This window comes from Austrofundulus limnaeus, unplaced genomic scaffold (genome assembly GCF_001266775.1).
Source record: "Austrofundulus limnaeus strain Quisiro unplaced genomic scaffold, Austrofundulus_limnaeus-1.0 Scaffold173, whole genome shotgun sequence".
In the NCBI taxonomy this organism is placed as follows: domain Eukaryota; kingdom Metazoa; phylum Chordata; class Actinopteri; order Cyprinodontiformes; family Rivulidae; genus Austrofundulus; species Austrofundulus limnaeus.
The window spans coordinates 1,134,798-1,156,190 of NW_013952575.1; the positions used below are offsets into that span (position 1 = coordinate 1,134,798).

General features: G+C 41.9%; 1 protein-coding gene across 1 annotated transcript in view; it reads left to right on the forward strand.

Annotated features, from left to right (window-relative positions):
- LOC106524006 (protein turtle homolog B) overlaps positions 1 to 21,393 on the forward strand; it is a gene marked incomplete at its 3' end in the record, with an annotated part of 144,073 nt that overhangs the window by 86,251 nt on the left and 36,429 nt on the right. Inside the window, 4 exon segments of the mRNA XM_014017625.1 lie at positions 8,399 to 8,516; positions 11,147 to 11,288; positions 11,682 to 11,827; positions 19,035 to 19,177. Coding sequence (XP_013873079.1) covers positions 8,399 to 8,516; positions 11,147 to 11,288; positions 11,682 to 11,827; positions 19,035 to 19,177 — 549 coding nt within the window.

Sequence of the window (21,393 nt, forward strand, 5' to 3'; positions counted from 1 at the left end):
TTTTTCAACTTTCATATGTCGCGTCGCAAGCTCGCGTGTGCACGTCTATGTGTACGAGCGGGAAATTTCACATGCACTATTTTCACCGGTCACTTAGCTGGAGGAGGGCAAGCGATTGTCGCCTCACCGCACAGGCTCCATAGGAAATGAATGGAGAGTGAGCGACGTCGCCTCCCGTGTGTCGAGCCCTTTAATCAGTTCAATAATGGAAACAGAAAAAAGGAAGGAAAGTGAGCCATCAGTGTCCTACTCCAAGCAGACTTCTTCTTCCAAACATTCAGTGGTCAGTGGTTGCAAAAGCCAGAGCTGCAGCTGAAGCGGCACGTGCTAAACTTACATTTGCTCAAAAAGAGCTKGAATTTAAAAAAAGAACTAAACTGGATTTAGAATAAGCTACTCTTATTACAGATTTGGAAGTAAAACATAGGCAGATTCTTGAAAAAGAAGCTGCTGCTGCAAATGCAGAGGCTGAAGGCTTATGCTGCGTTCACACCGAACGCGATTTCAGCTTCAAACTCACATCCAACGCTGAAGTTGGTCGCTTGTGCACTTTGAGGTCAGACGCAGGTCAGCTCTTGAAGCGCTCGCACGGCGACAGCCTCCCCGCCCCTCCCTCCTCTGTCGAGCTCTGTTTAATGTCGGACGAGGAAGTGCTTTGCTTTATTTACAGAGAGCCAGAGCATGTCACGTTCATCAGATAATTAATTCATAATTAATTCACCACATAATTCAGAGACATTCTGAGTTTCATCACCCAGGAGCTGCGGGAGAGGCTCACAGCTCACTTTCAGGACTAATTTTTGTCRCGAGTCCAGTCTGATGAGCCGCTGCCACGCATTGGTGCTGATATCTCCTGTCAGGACACCGACTGCAGGCACTCGATTTCAGCTAAAGAGCTCTTCTCCATCTGTTTCAGGACATCAGGACTGTTAGTGGACATCATTCAGTAAACTGTCCCGTCGGGAAATATGTCTCTACGTCACACAGTGGAGTCTCTCTGATTGGTTGATGCTGGAAATATGTCTCTACGTCACACAGTGGAGTCTCTCTGATTGGTTGAAGCGGCGTGTCGAGCTGCAAAAGTTCAGATTTTCTAACTTCAGCGATTTGCGCCTCAATGTTCGGATCGTTCAAATCGCGCTGCTCTAATCGCGCTTGAGGCGCCGCAGCCCTTCCCGATGCTGCTTGAAGCGCGTCCACCATAGACTTTGTATGTAAACCTGCTGCTCCTGATGCTGAAATCGCGTTTAGTGTGAATGCACCATTAGAGGCTGCAGTTACAGAAAGTAATGATGTCCAGAGGAAAAGGAGCAGTGTCTCACCCGACAGTAAAACAGAGAATAGAATCATACTTGGAAGACCAAGTCCACTTCAGATTTAGTCCTGCTTAAATAGCAAGGCCTCTGCACACAAAAGAGCCATCACTGTGGCACGTCACAATCTCCAAGTTGGAGATGTTGTGTTGCTCAAGGTCAGCCTTTTTGCAACTAATGGACAAMGGTTTTAGTTACCTCCATGTACTCTAGCACTGATAGAAAAGTCCACAAAGTTGATGTCAGGGTGACATCAGAGGACAAAGCAAAGACATTCTTGAGACCCATCTCGAGTGTTGACTTGCTCCTACCAGAGGAGTCAAGCAAGGATCGTAGGAGGTATTTATGATGTCAGGCAGGAAGGTTATGCCCTTACTGTGTAACTTGTGTTGTTCAAAGATGTGAAGTTTATTTTGAGTTTACTTTGTAATGTTGTAAATCTTGAGGCTTTTTTTGACATCCATTAAGACCGAGGAAACAGGAAGTTTGAAGCAGGATGGAAAAGGAGAGAGCTTGGCTGTATTAAAAATATTTATGTAAATCCTTTAAAAAGCAATGGCTGTGAGTAATGTTAATTTGGAGCTATGAATTTTCACAGATTTCTTATGATAATATAAAGTTAGTTTGTTGGAGCCATGTAGCTCAGCATTTATATTTTCTGATACTGAATTATTTCATATTGTTGTGTAATTGGTATTGACCTGATGTTTAATTTGGGAAAGTAATAAGAGTATGTTTGTGTCTTTTTGTAGTTTCCCTCCAATTAATTTCCATCATCTTGTACTTGTGTGTGAAGTAATAAGAGCAAGCACACTCATCTTCCTGGCTATTGAAAAGGAGTTTGGGTTCTTAATGTTTTTCTTTAATCAACTGTCAGATTTGATATTGGTGTGAGATAAAAATATTATTCGCATCCCTACAATAAGATCTCTTTGATTCCTCCACAAACTTTGTTCTTTTTTTAAATCTGTGCCAGCATACATCACTTTGTGTTTTTTCTTATGCTAATTTTAGTTTAAGCTTCTGTACTGCTCTATCTTTTGGTCTGTTGTGGGCTGGTTAGACCATCCGCATTCAGCAGCAGMGTGGCTGTAGCTACCATTAGCTTCAGTATCAGTATTAGTGAACTTGTGTTTTGTGTTAAAATTATACGGTAAGCGTGGTAATAAAAAAAATCCTTAATGTACTATTTACACAAAACTGTGTCCTCCACTCTAGTTGGTGGTATGTTTAAATGTCTGGCTGCCCAACAAAAAGACAGAGTTTTCTCCTTCATTGCTATGTTCTGTGGGGATGTGGCAATAATTTAGCTACATATCCTGCCAATCCTCAAAAGAGCTTATGATAGAAATTAATTCTCTGTTACGCTATCTCACAACAAAAGTCCACGTGTGTCAGTCTGCCCCTGATATTCTGATTGGTGTATGAGTGAGAATATATGTAAAAGTGCTGCAGACAGAGTGTAAATATACCATAGAAAGTACTAAACTGGTGAGTAAAAAACATTTAAAGTGAACCCAGAAGGGTTAAAAAGGCACTTTATAATMTTGGACACTGTAGATTCATAAAATAGTTCACAGAAACTAGATGGGCCCACTTCCAGAGGCCAAATCAAATATGTTAATGTGTTAATATGTTGGATAATTTCTCAACTTTTCCTGCTTTTCCAAACAATTTGATCAGATCTCATCACTGCCAGATGTTTTCATCTCATTTTTTGGGGAAAGTAGATGAAAATAATGACTAAAACGGTTTGTCCACCAAATTAACACTGATTACATCACACATTTGGTCATATAGATGTTATTGACCACTGTGAGTCACCTGCACACTGTGCCTCATACCAGAACTTCCATCCAACATGAACCCAGCATGTGAGCACTTTACTCTTCTTGACATCTTTGTCCAGGAGGTAGTTAAATTCAGTTTCAGAGCCCACAGATTGAGCTTGTCACAGCCCTACATCCTGAGCAACACATTGGTTTTGTTGGGGGTCCTCACATTGATGGACACAGACGTTTGCTGCCTGTACTTCTTCCTAATTGTCTATCTAGTGGAAATTGTATTTATTGGCTACATTATCTGCATGTTTTATGTGTCAAAATGCTAAATGAGCACATTGTTTTCCTGCAAAAGGACCGACAACCTTGCGGCCACAGCTCAAGGCAGCCGCTTCAACAATTGAGGCACGGAACATGGCCCACTCAGACTCAATGTCCTTGTGCCACGTGCAGTTATGGACACCCTTATGTTCGGACATGGTGTTTGGGATGGACAAAGTGTGACTAGCACAAAAGTCCAACAACAAGAACACCGCTCAGGTTCAGATCAGAGATGCCGTTCCTCCCAATCACACCTCTTCAGGTTACACTGTCTTTACCCACATGGCATTGAAGTCCCCTAGTAGAATAAAGGAATCTCCAGCTGGAGCACCTTTGAGTACCCCCGCTAAGGACTTCAAGAAGGCTGGGTACTCCGAACAATCATTTGGTACATAAGCACAAATTGAACGTCAGAGCCCGTCCCCCCACCCGAAGGTGCAGGGAAAACTACCCTCTTATCTACTGGGGTAAACTCCAACACACAGGCACCAAGTCAGGGGGCCAAAAATAGACCCACCTTTGGCTACTGCCCATGGCATCATGCACCCAGCTCATACGGACCTCCTYCAGGTGGTGGGCCCACAGGAAGGCAAACCCATGTAGCTCATATGGGCTAAGTCCGGCCAGGTCTCATAGGTAGAAACCCATGCACTCACCAACAAGCCACTACCCCAGGCCTGGCTTCAAGGTGGGGCTCAGTAACCCACATCCGGGCAAGGGACTCTGAGTTCTTTGATTGATTTTGTCCATAAGAGTTTGTCAAARTGTTCTTTGTCTGGCCTGTCCCCTAGGACCAATCTGCCATGAGAGACCCTACCAGGGGCAATTGAATTTGCCACTGACAACAGAGCTCCTAGCATTATTCAGGTCCACAAATTCAAATTCAAATTCAATTCAAATTCAAAAATACTTTATTGATCCCAGAGGGAAATTAGGTGTTGTTGTAACTCATTTAACTAAAAACTTATTGTAGATGCTGATGGCTGTGGGCAGGAAAGATCTTCTGTAGCGGTCTGTATTACAGCGAAGTTGAAGAAGCCTCCGACTGAAGACACTTTGTCTTTCAATGACAGTCTGATGAAGAGGATGGTAAGGGTTGTCCACAATGTTCTTGATTTTATGTAAAAAATAACCACCAACAACAAACTCCACCACGATAAGGTGATGATACAACGGAGCAAAATGTATGTCCCCAAAATCACCTGTTTGTTCACTACAAAGACTTGTCTGAACATCTGGACCATGTCTTAACCTAGATCAAAAGTCAGGAGGAAGAAACTAATAAATTAGAAACCAGAGGATGCTGGAAATATCCTGAAGTTTGGATGAAATTAGGGGTAGCATTATACACGAGGAACCTTGAACTCAATAATCGAATATACCGTATTATGGTACAATAGTTATTGAAATGTTTAACCTTGTTTTTTTCCATAGTATATGATTGATCATATATATATATATATATATATATATGTTTCTAATAGAACCTACTTTTATTTGAACAGGATAATCAGCCAAGCCCTCAGTTTTGATCCCGTCAGTTTCTGACTTGTTATCAACATTCTGACGTGCTCATAATCTTTATCCGTCCGTCGGTCTGTCCGTTTTCTTCCGCTTATCTGGTGTCGGGTCACGGGGGCAGCAGCCTAAGCAGAGAGACCCAGACTTCCCTCTCCCAGCCACTTGGGCCAGCTCATCTGGGGGAATCACAAGGCATTCCCAGGCCAGCTGAGAAACATAGTCCCTCCAGCGTGTCTTGGGTCTTCCTCTGGGTCTTCTCCCAGTGAAACTTGCCTGGAACACCTCACCAGGGAGGCGCCCAGCGGGCATCCTAACCAGATGCCCAAGCCACCTCAACTGGCTCCTGTCAATAAGGAGGAGCAGCGGTTCTACTCTGACGGATGACTGAGCTTATCACCCTATTTCTAAGGAAGAGCCCAGACACCATACGAAGGAAACTCATTTTGGCCGTTTGTATCTGCAATCTCGTTCTTTCAGTCACTACCCAAAGCTCTTGAACATAGACAAGGGTTAGAACATAGACTGTCCGGTAAATCAAGAGCTTCCCCTTCTGAGTGAGCTCCCGTGTCACCACGGCAGACCGGTACAGTGCCCGCATCACTGCAGACGCAGCGTTAATCCGCCTATCGATCTCCCGCTCCATTCTCCCCTCATTCATGACCAAGACCCCATGATACTTAAACCGCTCCACTTGGGGCAGGACCTCCTCCCCGACTTGGAGAAGGCACCCTACCCTTTTCCGGCTCAAGACCATGGTCTCGGATTTGGAGGCAATGACCCTCATCCTGACCGCTTCACACTCAGCTGCAAACCACTCCAGAGCTGGAGATCACGATCTGATGAAGCCAGTAGGACCACATCATCTGCAAAAAGCAGAGATGTGATCCTGAGGTTATTCACAAAGAGCTAAATGATTACAGACCTGTAGCTCTGACATCTGTGGTGATGAAAACATTTGAACGGCTGGTGTTGGCACACCTGAAGGAGGTCACAGTTTGCCTACAGGGCAAACAGGTCAGTAGATGATGCAGTCAACATGGGTCTGCACTATATCTTGCAACATCTTGATCACCCAGGAACTTATGCAAGGATCCTTTTCATAGATTTCAGCTCCGCGTTCAACACCATCATCCCAGGAACCCTCTCCACCAAACTCTCCAAACTTACTATGTCTCCTGTCATCTGTCAGTGGATCACCAGCTTTCTGACGGGCAGGGAACAGCAAGTGAGGCTGGGAGAGGTGACCTCCAGTATCCGCACAATCAGGATGTGTACTGTCACTGCTGCTCTTCTCTCTCTACACCAACGACTGCACCTCCAACGACCCTTCGGTTAAAATACTGAAGTATGCAGACGACAACACAGTCATTGGTCTCATCAAGGATGGGGATGAGTCTGCATACCGGACGGAGGTGGAGAACAGCTGGTGCTCTTGTGTAAGGAACACAATTTGGAGCTAAACACACACAAAACAGTGGAGATGACAGTAGATTTCAGGAAACACCCCCCAGAACAACTCCCTCCAACAATAACTGGCAACCCGGTGTCCATTGTGGAAAATTTTAATTTTCTGGGAACCATCACATCCCAAGACCTGAAGTGGGCGATCAACTTCAACTCCATCCTCAAGAAGGCCCAACAGAGGATCTACTTCCTGTGGAAACTAAGGAAGCTGGGTCTGCCACATGAACTGTTGATCCAGTTCTACAGAGTGGTCATAGAATCTGTCCTATGCACATCCATCACAATCTGGTACGGAGCAGCCACCCAGCAGGATAAGAACAGACTGCAATGAACAATCAGAACAGCTGAGAGAGTCGTTGGTGCTCCCCTGCCCACGCTTCAGGACCTGTACACAACAAGAATCAGGAAATGGGCAGAGAAAATCATGTCAGACCCCACACACCAAGGACACAGCCTCTTTCAACTTCTCCCGTACAGCAGGAGCCATAGAGCTCCATGCTCAAAAACATCCAGACATATAAACAGCTTCTTCCCCCAGGCCATCTCCCTGATGAACAATGCTAAACACWGGACCTATTAACTAGTGACTAATGCATATATTACTGTATATAATCCACAGATTGCAATGTTTATATCTTTATATAACTTTTTATATTTTATCTTGTTTTATCTTTTTTTCATATATGTGTATTGGAGAGACAACGTCTGCTGGAAACAAATTCCTTGTGTGTGTCAACATACTTGTCCAATAAAGCTGATTCTGATTCTGATTCATAATCTTTATGTCTGTTTTATTTGATTTTATCAATAAAAACAAAAGGAAGAAGGATCTTGGTTTCTTTATCTTCCACTCTTGTCCTGGTCCCTGCTCCTTTACATAGCCTTGTGTTGTTTGGTTGTTCCTGTCATGGAGAAACAGAAAATACCAAAAAGAAGAAATGAAGTAAGTCCTCTGGACGGGTTCTTCTTTATTGAAACGTTTCATCTCTCCTCCACAATACTTATTCAGTCTGAGAGTTTCAGGTGAACTCAACCTTACCTGGATTACTGAGATGCATCAAAACACTTAAGTTGTGAGGTCGACAACTTTGTGACTAGGCGTAAGTAGTAAATGAACTGTTCTGTCCAACCAGGATACTCAAAGCTCTTCACACTACAATCTGTGCCCTCATTTACCCATTCATACAGTTAGGTCTCTACAAAGCTAACATTTACAAATCATCTATGGAGTCTAATTAGTGCTAATTATATTCATACATTGATGGGTCATCAGAGGCATTGGGGGTGAATTGTCTTGTCCAAGGACACAACAACTGAGACAGCTGGATGGGAGATTGAACCAGCAACCTACATGTTCCGGGACGACGCCACTCTTCCACAGCCACGTAAAAAAAATTGAGTTGCCACCCCTATCGTTCGAGGAAACTATGGTTTTATATTGTTTAAAAGTAGTAGCTTAGTAATATTTACCATGTCCTGGATGACTGAGACTATATAAACAAGGAGCATTATGGCATGCATTTTGGGAAGGAGAAGATGTCAAGGAAGCTTTGCAGACTAGGTGGCAATTCACAGATATTCATTTATTCCAGGATTGCACTAATATCCACAACCAACCAAAACCATATTTGAACCAACCTCTTTAAAATTATATTGTAGATAAGTCTTTTTTCTGAAAAAGTTTGTTGAGGTTTTTCAGACAAACTGATTTTTTTGTTACATTAAAATTAGACAGACACCCAAATAATTATAATTAATCATTTATCTCTGACACAAAGAAGAAAATTTAGTTTAGTTCAGTCTATTTTCAGTAGGAGATGTAAAGAAAATATAGAAAAAATATGTTCCTAAATTTGTATTTTAAAAATATATTTCAGTCTTACTGAACGTGTCATGTGTTCTGTGTGTGTCTGTTTTGTGTTTGTGTGTTAAAAGCAGGTGTAAAGTCAGCTAAAACTGCCTAGTATTTTAGTTTTTTATCATGGTGGATCTTTTCAGGTTTCAGATGGAAGTCTGACGGTGCTAACCATAACCCGAGAGGATCGAGGGGCCTACACATGTCGAGCCTTTAGCCCACAGGGAGAGGCCATCCACACAACACGGCTGCTAGTCCAAGGTTAGCCCGTTACTTTTATTCTTATTTTTGCTATTTCAGTACTTTGTTGTGACGCAACTTCTCTCCTTAGCAAAGGGGCTAAAAACATATGCACACACGCACCTGAAAGCGTCATGGTTGTGAGAAGTCACATCCTGCAGTCTGATAGTTTGGCTTTAGTTCTAAATATTATGTCTGGAGGAGACCAGGCACCCTTATTACCTGCCCAACAGCCTCCACAGTGACACACAGCAGTAAGCGTCATGCTGTGGAGGGTCTTTGTCCGCAGTACAGATTATGGAACTGGTCAGAGTTGAAGAACCAACACTATCCTCACAGTGAAGCATTGTAGTGGCATCATCCTGCCCCCATGTCTGCAAAACGCTCATAAGCAGACTGACGTTGCTTTTCTCATCAGCAGAACAGGAGACAGATCCTTATTGTGGTACAGCTGGGTTTGGGTAGGCCTCCTCTGGAATCAGGCAGCCACATATTGGTCTACACAGTCCTATCGTCATGAACTATCTGTCAGGCAAGGGACAAACCTGCCCCATTCCAACCTGTTGAGTTTCCACAGGGTCCATCTTAACATAACGCTGTCAACACTGTGGGTCTGTTTAAACACAGAGCTTAGCACTGCAGGTTTGTTTATATGATTATTTCAGTAAATGACCTGAAGTACAATTTAGTCCTAACACTACAAAAAACTGTGTTTTAGCATTTCTACACCATTTTTAGTTTTTGCTTGTGCAGGAAACACTTTCTGCATCACCACTGATAACAGACCACAAATGGTATCTTTTCTAATTTTATGAGTGAACATTAGGAACAAATATACCATCCCAGTGCTGGGTGGTATGACCAAAATTTTATATCATGGTATTTTCAACATTTACACTGGTTTCACGGTACATCACAGTGTTTTTCTTTTCGTCACAGGTCAGCTGATTATAAAATGTACAAAAACTGCTTATTAACGTTTTTCTTTTACTGTACCTCTGTCTGTGTCGCTGTTTCCCTCCCCTATGTGCRTTTTCTCTGACTGGTGGTTGGAGACAGTAGTCAAGCATTTTGGTCTGGTCGTGAAGGAGGAGGGTTAAGAAAAGATTATTATCGGGTCTATTGTTTTATGTTATTTAATGAAACTTATCAGGATGACTCACATTGCACACCAGTCAGCTCAATTCCACTACAAAACTACTTRCCACAGGTTTTTCACAATAGAAGCACGCTAAAGTCTCCATGCGTCTCCATATAAACATCGRGTGTTAAATCTAACCATGCACYTCACTGAAGAGGTGTTTGCTACATTAAGTGATGGCAAAAACAGGATGTTTTTTTATATGTCAGCCAATATAAGCAGCGGAATTACTACCCGCTGCTGCAACAAGCTGCTCCAACAATAACATTAGCATGCTAATGCATATAGCGGTGCTGTGAGGAAAAGTGTCCCCGGGAAACGGTTCATTGGCAGCCGCAACGGTATTCGGTATGAACCGGTATACCGCCCAGCACTATACCATCCTCATGTGAACAGGTGTAGAGCGCTAAAAGACACCTTCCAGGGAGCACAAGCTTCACAATGACCCTGAAATCCTGCAGTTACTGAAATACCTTCACTACTTGCCACAACAGTTAAATCTCCATTCCAGATTCTTAGAGGAACACCAATCAGAACAAAACTCAACATCCTGCCTCCAGCAAAGAACAAATGGATCGTTTGACACAGGTACACTTCACACAAACAAAAAGAGGAGCCAAATCTGAAAAAGTCACTGTTGGAGCTGCGGTCTATATGAAGACTAGGTGAGAAAAGGTGGGACCCAGTACAGCAGTACTTCATCAGTGGGCTGGACTGAGTGATGGGAAAGGAAAGAATGCAAACTATCACTTTTCTCAGGGCTCAAATGAAACACCAAAAAAAAAAAAGAAGGTTTTGGCTAAAATAAAAATCTCTCCTGATAAGATGTCCTCAGATTAATAAGCCTTGGAATGTAAACACTTATCCAAGGTCGCAACAAAAACGTCTTCTTTAGAGAAATGAGCCTTTACAAAGAACTATTGCTTGGAAGATGAGACAGGTTGAGACAAGATGAAGAAAAGGGCAAAGGTCATCATCCAGACTAGGCTAATTCCAAACAGGGACTCATTTTTATCATTTGTCCGGCTTATAAAATAACTCAATTTCAAAAATTACACACGAGTGTGGAAGACTTACGTAAATGCTTCTGCACGAATCATTTTATATATATATATTTTTTTTTACTAAATAACATTTGGGTTTAATACATAAATAGACCAATGAATGCTAAAGCTGCTGATGGTGCTGAGGCTGCTCAGTGGATCAGGTCACCTGAACAAAGATTCTAGACCACAGAAGTCAAACTTGTATCCTTGAGTGCCACTATCCTGCATGTTTTCCTTGTTTCTTATTCCAACATACCTGACTCTGTGACTCAATAATCTCTTTAAAATCTGTAGCTGGTCCATTCATGCAAATCAGGTGTGTTTGAGCCGGACCTGAGTTTGACACCCCTGAGTCAGTCCAAAAGTTCTCTCAGCTCCCAGTGGACTGATACGTTCTGAGCACTGTGGTCTGTGAGATAATAAAACAGCCTGTCTGTTCTTGTGTTTGGTTTGTTCCCCATCAGGCCCTCCATTTATTATATCACCTCCAGAAAACATCACAGTGAACATCTCCCGTGATGCCTTCTTCACGTGCCAGGCAGAGGCCTATCCTCGCAACCTGACCTACACCTGGTTCTGGGAGGAGGACAACGTCTTCTTCAAGAAGTAAAATTATCATCACAGTCAGCATCTTTGATCTGTTTCTGTACAGAATACACAGCTTCCCATTTGATGTGGAATTAAGGATGAATAACCAGGAGGAAGGAACAAATAATTTAGTTTATTATACAAGAAATGTGCCATGAAGGAGCATTTATACAGTTTGATGTGTTGGTCACAGCTAAATATGCTGTTATCATGTTAAACAGGACTGGTTATTTTGGATTAGCTGCTGAAAGTCAGCTTCAGTCTGTAGAAGGATTTACACCTTTATATTTGTATTATTTTTTCAGGTTACTCCTTGTGTTCTTTTAAAATGCTGCTCATGTGTCCAGGTAATGAGTGGTGTGATACGAGCTGAGAGATTCAAACCTGAACCTTTTTTTTTGGTGTCCTCAGTGACCTGAAGCGGAGAGTCAGTATTCTCATTGATGGGTCCCTCATCATTGCACAAGTCCAACCAGAGGACGCTGGAAAATATACATGTTCCCCCAGCAACAGCCTGGGCCAGCCACCATCTGCCTCTGCCTACCTAACAGTGCAATGTAAGTCTTTTCCCATGATTTATTTTATTGTATTTATTTTTAGTTTTCTATGAACCTTTGTTCATTATTGGCAGTAAATTTAGTAGATTTGACCCATTTTCTGTGTTTTTGTATTGAGTCACATGACCATTGTTTATTCAGCTCTTTGTCATTAGATTTGCTAATTAGCTCTTCTCACGTTCTCATTCAGAATCAAACTCTCGGTACAAGGCAGCAACAATCTCTCCCAACTGATCTGCTGAAGGATGGACCACTTTCAGAGTGGTCTCATGTGTCTTGGTGGTCTCTTTGTTCTCCGTTTGTGAGGGCTACCTGCTCTTAATAGATTTATATGTGTTCCCATAAAAATAATAATAATAATAATAATAGATTTTATTTATAAAGCACCTTTCAGGACACCCAAGGATACTATTCCTTCCGTTTCTTGGTGATGGCTTTAACAGATGATAATGTTTAGGGTCTTGGAAATCTTTTTGTATCCATTCTGAATTGTACTTTTCTAAAATATTTTCTCTGGGTCGAATTAGAAAAGTCCCTTTAAAGGAGGTGGATATGCATTACACATTTTTATTTAATTGGTATTAGAAATTTGCTGGGGGTTTTTGTAAAAAAAAAAAAAGGCCAGGACTGATTCATCATAGTAACAAAAAATAATAATAATCTAAGGGGGTGAATACTTAGTATAGACACTGTAGCAGTGACGTGCGGTGAGGTTCATGGTTGGTGAGGCACTCATTTACAAATATATGAACCCTACAGAGCAGCTTATTCACCATATGATTGACAGAAGTTAATGAGTTATATTTCATATATATATATATGTATATAGATGCTGCTCACACATTTTATCCCTGTTATTTTAGCCGTTAAAAAAGGCTCATGTGTCTGCACAGTGGTTGGCCCACCATCCTCAGAATCCAAGCCAACAGAAGAGCTGGCCCTTGATTCAAATAAAGGGAGGTTTGTTTTAGGAAGGATCCAGGGGGGCATCCACTGACTGTGTCCTACCTATGGAAACTGCCCCCTTCATGGTCCATCATTCCACTACTGAATATGCAACATAATCACACTTTGGTAGTATATGGACCACTTGGTGCAGAGCTGACTTTTAGGACCCAGCAGCCTGCACAGGTAGAGGATGTTAGACCCAGAAAAGCTAACACTCATGAAGGTAACTGTAGGGAAAAATCCAACGGGTCAGATCTGTCCTGAAACACTCTTTCCTATCTGAAAGRTCTTCTCATTATAAGYGCTTCATCATCAACAGTCATTAAAAAATGATCACGTCATTGTAAAGGATGATGTGTTTGGAGCTACTTATGGTTTGACTCCATTAACAACATTTTTGCTTCTTTATCAGTCATTTCTCAAATCCCCCCAACACCTGTGAGTCTATTAAKGGTCTTTCTGTCAAACTTAGAACAACAGAGTATTCAGGAACACATTCAAACAGTAACAATGCTTACATGGAGAATTATAAAAATGTATGATAACATTATGTTAAAATAATAATAAATGGTAAATGGACTGTACTTGTATAGCACTTTTCTATCCAGCCAGGACACTCAAAGCACTTCACACAACATTCTGTGTCCTCATTTACCCATTCACACAGCACTCTACCAGATCTCCTACAAAGCTAACATGTACAATCATCTATGGAGACTAATCAGTGCCAACCACATTCATACAATGATGGGACACACATCAGAGGCATTAGAGGTGAACTGTCTTGCCCAAGGAATCAAACCGGCGACCTTGCGATTCCAGGACGACTCCCTAACCACTCAGCCACAGCCATAATAGTATGGACTGTGCTTATATACAGTAGCGCCTTTCTATCCATCCAGGACACTCAAAGCGATTTACACTGCAGACATTCACCCATGCACACACACATTCACACACTGATGATGGCAAACTGCAATTGTAGCCACAGCTGCCCTGGGGCACACTGACAGAAGCGAGGCTGCCATACACAGGCGCCACCGGACCCTCTGACCACCATCAGTAGGCATGGTGGGTAAGGTGTCTTGCCCAAGGACACAACGTCTGAGTCTACTGGACGGGAATCGAACCGGCGACCTTCCGGTTCCAGGTCGACTCCCCTAACCACTCTACCACAGCCGCCCCAAATAGAATAGAATAGTACCTGACTGAATGTCAAAATGAATCAGTGGTGTTTTATTACATAAAAAATGTTCAAAACAGACAGAATCACTGAAACACATTGGTTTCTGATGGGTGTGAGCACTGACTGAACAGATAAGACACCAGGTTTAATTAAGCCTGGCTGCACAGAATAAATCACCATGCATCACTGCTTTTGTGAAACTGAATTGAGGCTTGATTCAGCCAGGATATCTGGAAAATCTAGGCCTGATCCCCTGATTCTAGTTTTGTGAAACTGCCCTCTGGATGTGGACACAAGAGGAAATGCAACCCCAGGTTGATCAGATGGATAGTGCTGATGATCCTGTAGATAGAAAGAGCCAAGTGAATCCTTTAAGGCCTGCATCACCTGGCAGGATAATTGTGTCGAATTCTGGCCTGGAATTCTGACAATCTTAAGAACGTCCAGATTATCATGGTGGCTCTAAAGATAATCTGATCAGATCTTCCTGCCGTGGGTTGTGAGTTAAGAGTAGTCTAGTCAGATCGGAAGGACATCGGAACTGCACCAACCTTAAATTGGAGATATTCAACAAGTTTGATTTTTTTGGGCTGACATCACAGCGTGTGATGTTCACCTGAGAATAAACGAGCTGCAACCGGCTGAATGTGACTTTCAGCCAATCAGAAAGCGAGTTAACGTAAATACGGAGGGGATTCCAAAATACAGAAAACATAAAAACCTGTCAAGACTCACCAGAAAGTCTACTGGACATTGTCATTTTAAATTGTTTTTCATCTGTTTAAAATAGTCCACAAATGATCAACATTGTTTCCTCCTGATCTCAAATATTTATTTACTCTGAACTCACGTCTGTCTGGAGGTCACGCAAGATTTTTCCTCTGACATCTGAAGTCTCACATGATTTCACGTCTGACGTCTGAATCATGAATGAAATATCTTTTCGTATGTGGTGTGTTGTCTCTTACGATGTGGCTGTACACCACACACTGTAGGAACAAACCTGGTATATCCATGATTTTTTTATCCTCATGTGTGGGCTCTGTCATTGAAAATCAGCCATTTGAAAATCTTGCTGCACCACCAGTCATATGTGCTCCGTTGAAGAAGACTCGAAAGGACTACACTGTTGGCAGACATTGGACACTATAACCAAGTCTGGAATAATACACAGGAACAACTGTGTGTATGAACTGACTAAGATACAGTCAACTGAACATTGTGGTGGTCAACAAGCTACAGAAAAAGCCAGTGGTGATAGATGCAGTCATCCCAAGTGACTTTAACATCAGGAAGAAGGAGCAGGAGAAGATGAAGCAATACCAAAAACTGGAAGAGGTAATAAAGGAATTCAAAAAGAAAAAATAAGTAGGTCCTCTGGATGGGTTCTTTTTTTTAATCATCCTTGATAGAGAGCAACGCTGGTTTGAGAGAGGAGTAAAGGAAGCCATCTTTGTGAAGAAAAACCGTCCATTAAACAGAGGTGGAGGCCTTCATGTACAGTTGTCCTCCTCCTACAATGCTGTTATTGCAAGTATGACTCAGCCCCCTGTGAGCAAAAGGTGTGACTCAGGGCCCCAATGATACCAACACAAAGAGGGAAAGAGGGACAAAAACAAGGGGACCTTGAACCCCCGCTTGCATTCACTACATATACATAAAACGACACGGGTCAGATGATGGTGCACATGACCCTCTATGAACAATAGAACTAATCAAGCCTATTGTTAGGTGATGGCCCTCTTTTACATGTGACTAACCTGTTCGTCCAGGTGGAGGCAGTGCTTATAAGGCTGAGTTCACCTGAAACTCATCAGACTGAAGAAGTCTCTTGGAGGANAAAAGAAAAAATAAGTAGGTCCTCTGGATGGGTTCTTTTTTTTAATCATCCTTGATAGAGAGCAACGCTGGTTTGAGAGAGGAGTAAAGGAAGCCGTCTTTGTGAAGAAAAACCGTCCATTAAACAGAGGTGGAGGCCTTCATGTCCAGTTGTCCTCCTCCTACAATGCTGTTATTGCAAGTATGACTCAGCCCCCTGTGAGCAAAAGGTGTGACTCAGGGCCCCAATGATACCAACACAGAGGGAAAGAGAGACAAAACAAGAGGATGTTGAACCCCGCTTGCACTCACTACATATACATAAAACATCAAATAACCACAGCCGAAGCATCCAAACCAATAAGTCAGGTGATGGGGCACATGACCCTCTATGAACAATAGAACTAATCAAGCCTATTGTTAAGCGATGGCCCTCTTTTACATGTCACTAACCTGTTCGTCCAGGTGGAGGCGGAGCTTATAAGGCTGAGTTCACCTGAAACTCATCAGACTGAAGAAGTCTCTTGGAGGAGAGACGAAACGTTTCAGTAAAAAAGAACCCATCCAGAGGACCTACTTATTTTTTGTTTTTGATTTTTTTTTCTACCTGGATTACTGAGATGCATCAGGACGTAATAAAGGAATTGTTGAGTCAAAGCAGCAGAGGTGCCAAAGGCCACTAGTCTGTCTAGAGGAGTGCAGACCTGGGATCAGCATAGATATTGAACAGAACCRTCAAACTCCCAGACCTCTGGTAGAAGAGCTGAGGTTGACGTGAAGCTGAACTGTTTAGAAAAGCAAGGTGATCTCAGTGGTTTTATACATACAGTACAGTGTTCATTATATCTGCTGACTTTGTACCACCTCTCGTCCACATTATCCCGCCGAAACCACTGTTASTTTTCTAAAAGAGCTCATGTATAAAATACATTCATGTGCTCACCATCACAAAGACCCCACACCTGGTTCCCCTGCTGTAATGCTCCACTGTTCTGTCCCAGCTCCAGCCTGAGAGTTTCTGTCACTTCAGACAAGCGTCAGGGTTGTAGACAGAGCAGACGAGTGAAGACAGGAGGAGCTGGGAGATACAGCGGTTACTGCTGGCATCCGTTAAAGCAACAGACATTTCTCTGCTCTGACTCCATCCAGTGTGTGTGTGTGTGTGTGTGTGTGTTTGTGTGTGTGTGTGTGTCTACAGTGGTAGGCAACACCATAGAGAGACTTTAGAAAAGGATTACGTCATTGCTGTAAGACGGGGAACTTTACTCTTCAGACAGCAGGGGGCTCTCTTTGTCTTTCTGTCTTCTTTCATCCTTTGCTTTATTTTTTTGGTCACATTTTTGTCGCCCTTCAACATTTTTTTTTGTTCTGTATGTGTCTGTCTTTTCTGCCACTACTTGAAGAGATTTGCCAGTATCTTGCTCAAAGCATCCAGGAGTGAGAACCAGTCGTGTTAGTGATCGCACTGTCTGAGGGCTATATTTAGAAACTTGGCAGATATTTTTGTGCACGGAGCCGCTGGCAGCTTTCCTCTGGGTGCAGAGTGCTGGCAGGGTAGAGGCTGCAGAGGACAGCCGCTGGATGTCCAAAGTCCAGCCACTTTTTTCTTTTTTTAATGATTCCTTTGTTTTCTGCCTCAGTGTCACTGCTGTATCCTCATCTCTCTCTGCCATCATCCACAGCGTTATCTCTAGCCTGTCCTCTTTCCTACACTTTGTCTCACTCGTCCTCCKCTTTATTGCACCGATGATGGGAGACCCCCTGGTCCTCCCCTCAGTTATCTCATCTATCATGGTCATCAACCAGTGATGGTCAGAAAGCTCTACTCTCTGATCTCCATTATGCACCACTAATGCCCCTTTTCCACTAGTGCCACTTAGTGTAGTGTTGGTACGGTCAGTGTCGTAATGGTTCAGGTGCTTTTCCATTGACGTCCCAGTCGAGTTCCAGTAGGTGTATTTTGGGCGGTTGGTGGAGGTGGTTTTTGGGTTTTTTGAGAAAAAAAGTTAATGCGCAAAATGAGAGAAACATATTTGCTGAATAAGTTATGAAATTTTAAAAAATTGCTAAAAATTCGAAGTAAAGTTGGATGGAAACACAACTAATGTCACTGCTACAATGGAAAAAATGACTCCTTGAGTTGTTGTTGTAAAGGCAGCTTAGACCCAGCTACTGACTCCACCCCCTAGCCAATCAGCGAAGAACAGTGTTCTGACGTCGCATTTTGGTGTTGACTGGGATCGCTTGGAACCACAACAAAGCAAGTGGCAGTAGTGGAAAAGGGTCATAATGTTCTGTTTTTCTTGGGGTCCTCTGGACCTCTGGTGATCCATTTGTTCTCCTGTTGCATTTTGGAGGGACTCCTCTCATGGTTCTTCTGGTTGTGGTACTAAGAGGGGACTGTATCTAAAATTTGCTTAATCAGTCACAAAATTTCCTTCGATATCATCTGTTAGCTTACCTCTGGGTATAACCCATATTTTTGTCAAAGTTAAATTGATGAGAAACATTTACGATGTCAGTTTGTACAAAATGTGTTGGTGTTACAGTAATGCTGAACCGAGACAATTAACAGAAGAATGGTAAATGTACTGTACTTATTTAGCACCTTTCTGTTTAACCAGGATACTCAAACCTCTTTACAATAAATGTCATCATTTACACATCCACACACATTCATTCAACACTCTACTAGATATCACTGCAAGGCTAATAGATTATAGAGACTAATCAGTGTTTTAAATCCATTCATATAATGATGGGACACATCAGAGGCAGTGGGTGTTCAGTGTCTTGCCCAGGGACACTTCACCATGTGACTGAATAACAGGAAGAATCAAACCACCAACTCTCGCATTGGAAGATGACTCCCTGAACCACTCAGCCACAGATGCCCAAAAAGGATATTCTTTTACATTTCTAAGTATTTGTATTCCAGTATTTCTGAAAAATGATGGCTAAATGTTTGGTTTTCAGAGCTTGAATCCATTTTATAGATTCAGTCACTTAATCCATGACATTTAGTGAAAAATAGAATGAATGTGCTCATGACTGTAGCAATGTGCTTTCTACAAATAAATAGAAATTATACTTTGACACCAGTTTTGCTTTGTACAGTAGATTAATTGTGCCGTGAGTGGATTGCCTGAAAGGTGCGTGTTTAGTTTCTGCTAACACATTTTATGAAAAGCAAACACTGAGTTATCCAAAAATACAAACACATTTTCAATATTCTCTGTCTTTTTCTGCCATTAGATCCTGCCCGTGTGGTAAACATGCCATCAGTCATCTATGTGGCCATCGGTCTGCCAGGGTTCATCCGCTGCCCAGTAGATGCTAACCCCCCTGTAACACTGGTGAAGTGGAAAAAAGATGGCCTTCCTCTGCGGATAGACAAGGTGAGCAAAAGCATTGCTGCTGCTTTCAGGCCTCCTTTTATCCACCTTTGTGCCTTTAGTAGTGTTGAATCCATTTTACTGCTTGTTCCTTTACTGGTTAGGACAAAATACAGCCTGGGACACATATGGTACTTACATTTCATATGTAGCTTGTAGGTACCTGGTGTATACTGGATACAAACCAGCTATGTAGTGAATGCTACTTAAAATACTGTAGTTGAGTTAAACCAACCAGAAGGATCTCAAACCAACACATAAAATGCATCTCTAAATGCTTTACTCTGTGACAGGAAAATATTTGATTCAACTTGAAAACTAATTCAAGCCCAGCGTCACAGCAAAGTTACACCACAAATGCATTTAATAAGAAATTTCTGAACTAAACAAGAATTCATTTAACCCCAACCTCACACTAAAGTTACATTTGTTTTGACATCTCTGTCAACCCTAAAACCTACGGAGCCCGCGAGGGGACATGGGAGATTTTTTTTCTTTAGCGTTCCCACGCAATAGTATTGCGTTCCCTCGCAAAACTATTTCGTTCCCTCGCAAAAGTAGTTTATCACTGTTGTGCCTGCCGGTTTATTAACAAACTCACATGTTCACCCTTAACGAGTTAGCCTACTGCATTAATTCAGCTTCAGAATGAATATATCACACAGCCACGCATGGAAGTCTGTCATATGCCGATATTTTAACACAGTGCAGCCATGCAACATCAACGTCAATTTCACAAACATGTGGCGACATATCCTGTTTTGGTAACCGGATATTTCAAAATAAAAGTCTGATTTAATTCAGTTCATTTACAAAACAATCTTTTGCATGGGAACGCAAAACTATTTTGCGAGGTAACGCAAAAGTAAAAAAAATAAAATAAAAAAATACGAAAAAAAATGTTGCTATGAGCCCGCAAGGGGACATGGGAGGATTATTTTCTTTTGCGTTCCCATGCAATACTATTGCATTACCTCACAATATCTTTGCGTTACCTCGCAATACTTTTGCGTTGCCTCGCAAAATTGTTTTGCGTTCCCACGCAAAAGATTGTTTTGTATATGAACTGAATTAAATCAGACTTTTATTTTGAAATATCCAATTACCAAAACAGGATGTGCCGCCACAAGTTCGTGAAATTGACATTGATGTTGCATGGCTGTGTGTGTTATATTCATTCTGAAGCTGAATTAAAGCAGTAGGCTAACTCGCTAATGGTGAACATGTGAGTTTGTTAATAAACCGGCAGGCAGTGATTACTTTTGCGAGGGAACGCAATACTATTGCGTGTGAACGCAAAAGAAAAAAAATCTCCCATGTCCTCTCGCGGGCTTCGTAAAAACCTTAGTCACATTCTTCACCAAACACAAACTGTCTCTAGAGATTTGATTTACAGCTCTCTGAAGGGAMCTGGATCTTGTGGATCTGTCCCTTTTTAAAGAGCAGTTCAAGACTGAGCTAGTTAACTATAACCCCAATTCCAGTGAAAGTGGGATGTTGTGTAAAAGATAAATACAAACAAATTATGATAATTTGTTAATCCTTCAAATATTCACTCACACAGCTACGTGCTGTCACCATGGAGAGTTTGGGAGAGCAGAGTAGCCATGAACGATATATGAAATTTGAAGGCATGGATTCGGAGGTCATTTTGGAGAAGACAAATGATGCAGACACAGGAAAACGCGGTGTTGAAATGAGTTTCTCCATTGGCGATATAGATTCTATTTGTGACTGGCTTTAATGTCAACCCCTTTGGTCATCTACCTGTATCACCTTCAGAAATCTGTAAATTAAAAACAGTAATTGTAGTTCTCACAATACAACAGTGAGTGAGGGTGGGGTCTGCATCATAGTGATGGAAGCAGATAACAGCAAATTAAAGATAGAAAATATCACCCTTTTATCTGTTACTGTATCAAAGTTTATTTTTTCTATATTTCTTCAGGATTTCCTTTGTAGTGGTCACCCTGGGTGGAATAAACGTTCCACCTGCCTTTGACCTTGATCACGGAAGGCCTCCTTTAAAGAACAGAAATCTGTTCATTTTTTATGGTCATAACATGTTTTCTTAAACAATTAAGGGACATTTTATTTCATTTTATTCTCTATAATCAAGATAATAAACAAAATAGTAATGTTCTTTATATGTTTTGACTTTACATATTTTAAAGTTAAAGTTATATGCTTAACTGAATGACAAGTTATGTTCTTCTCAC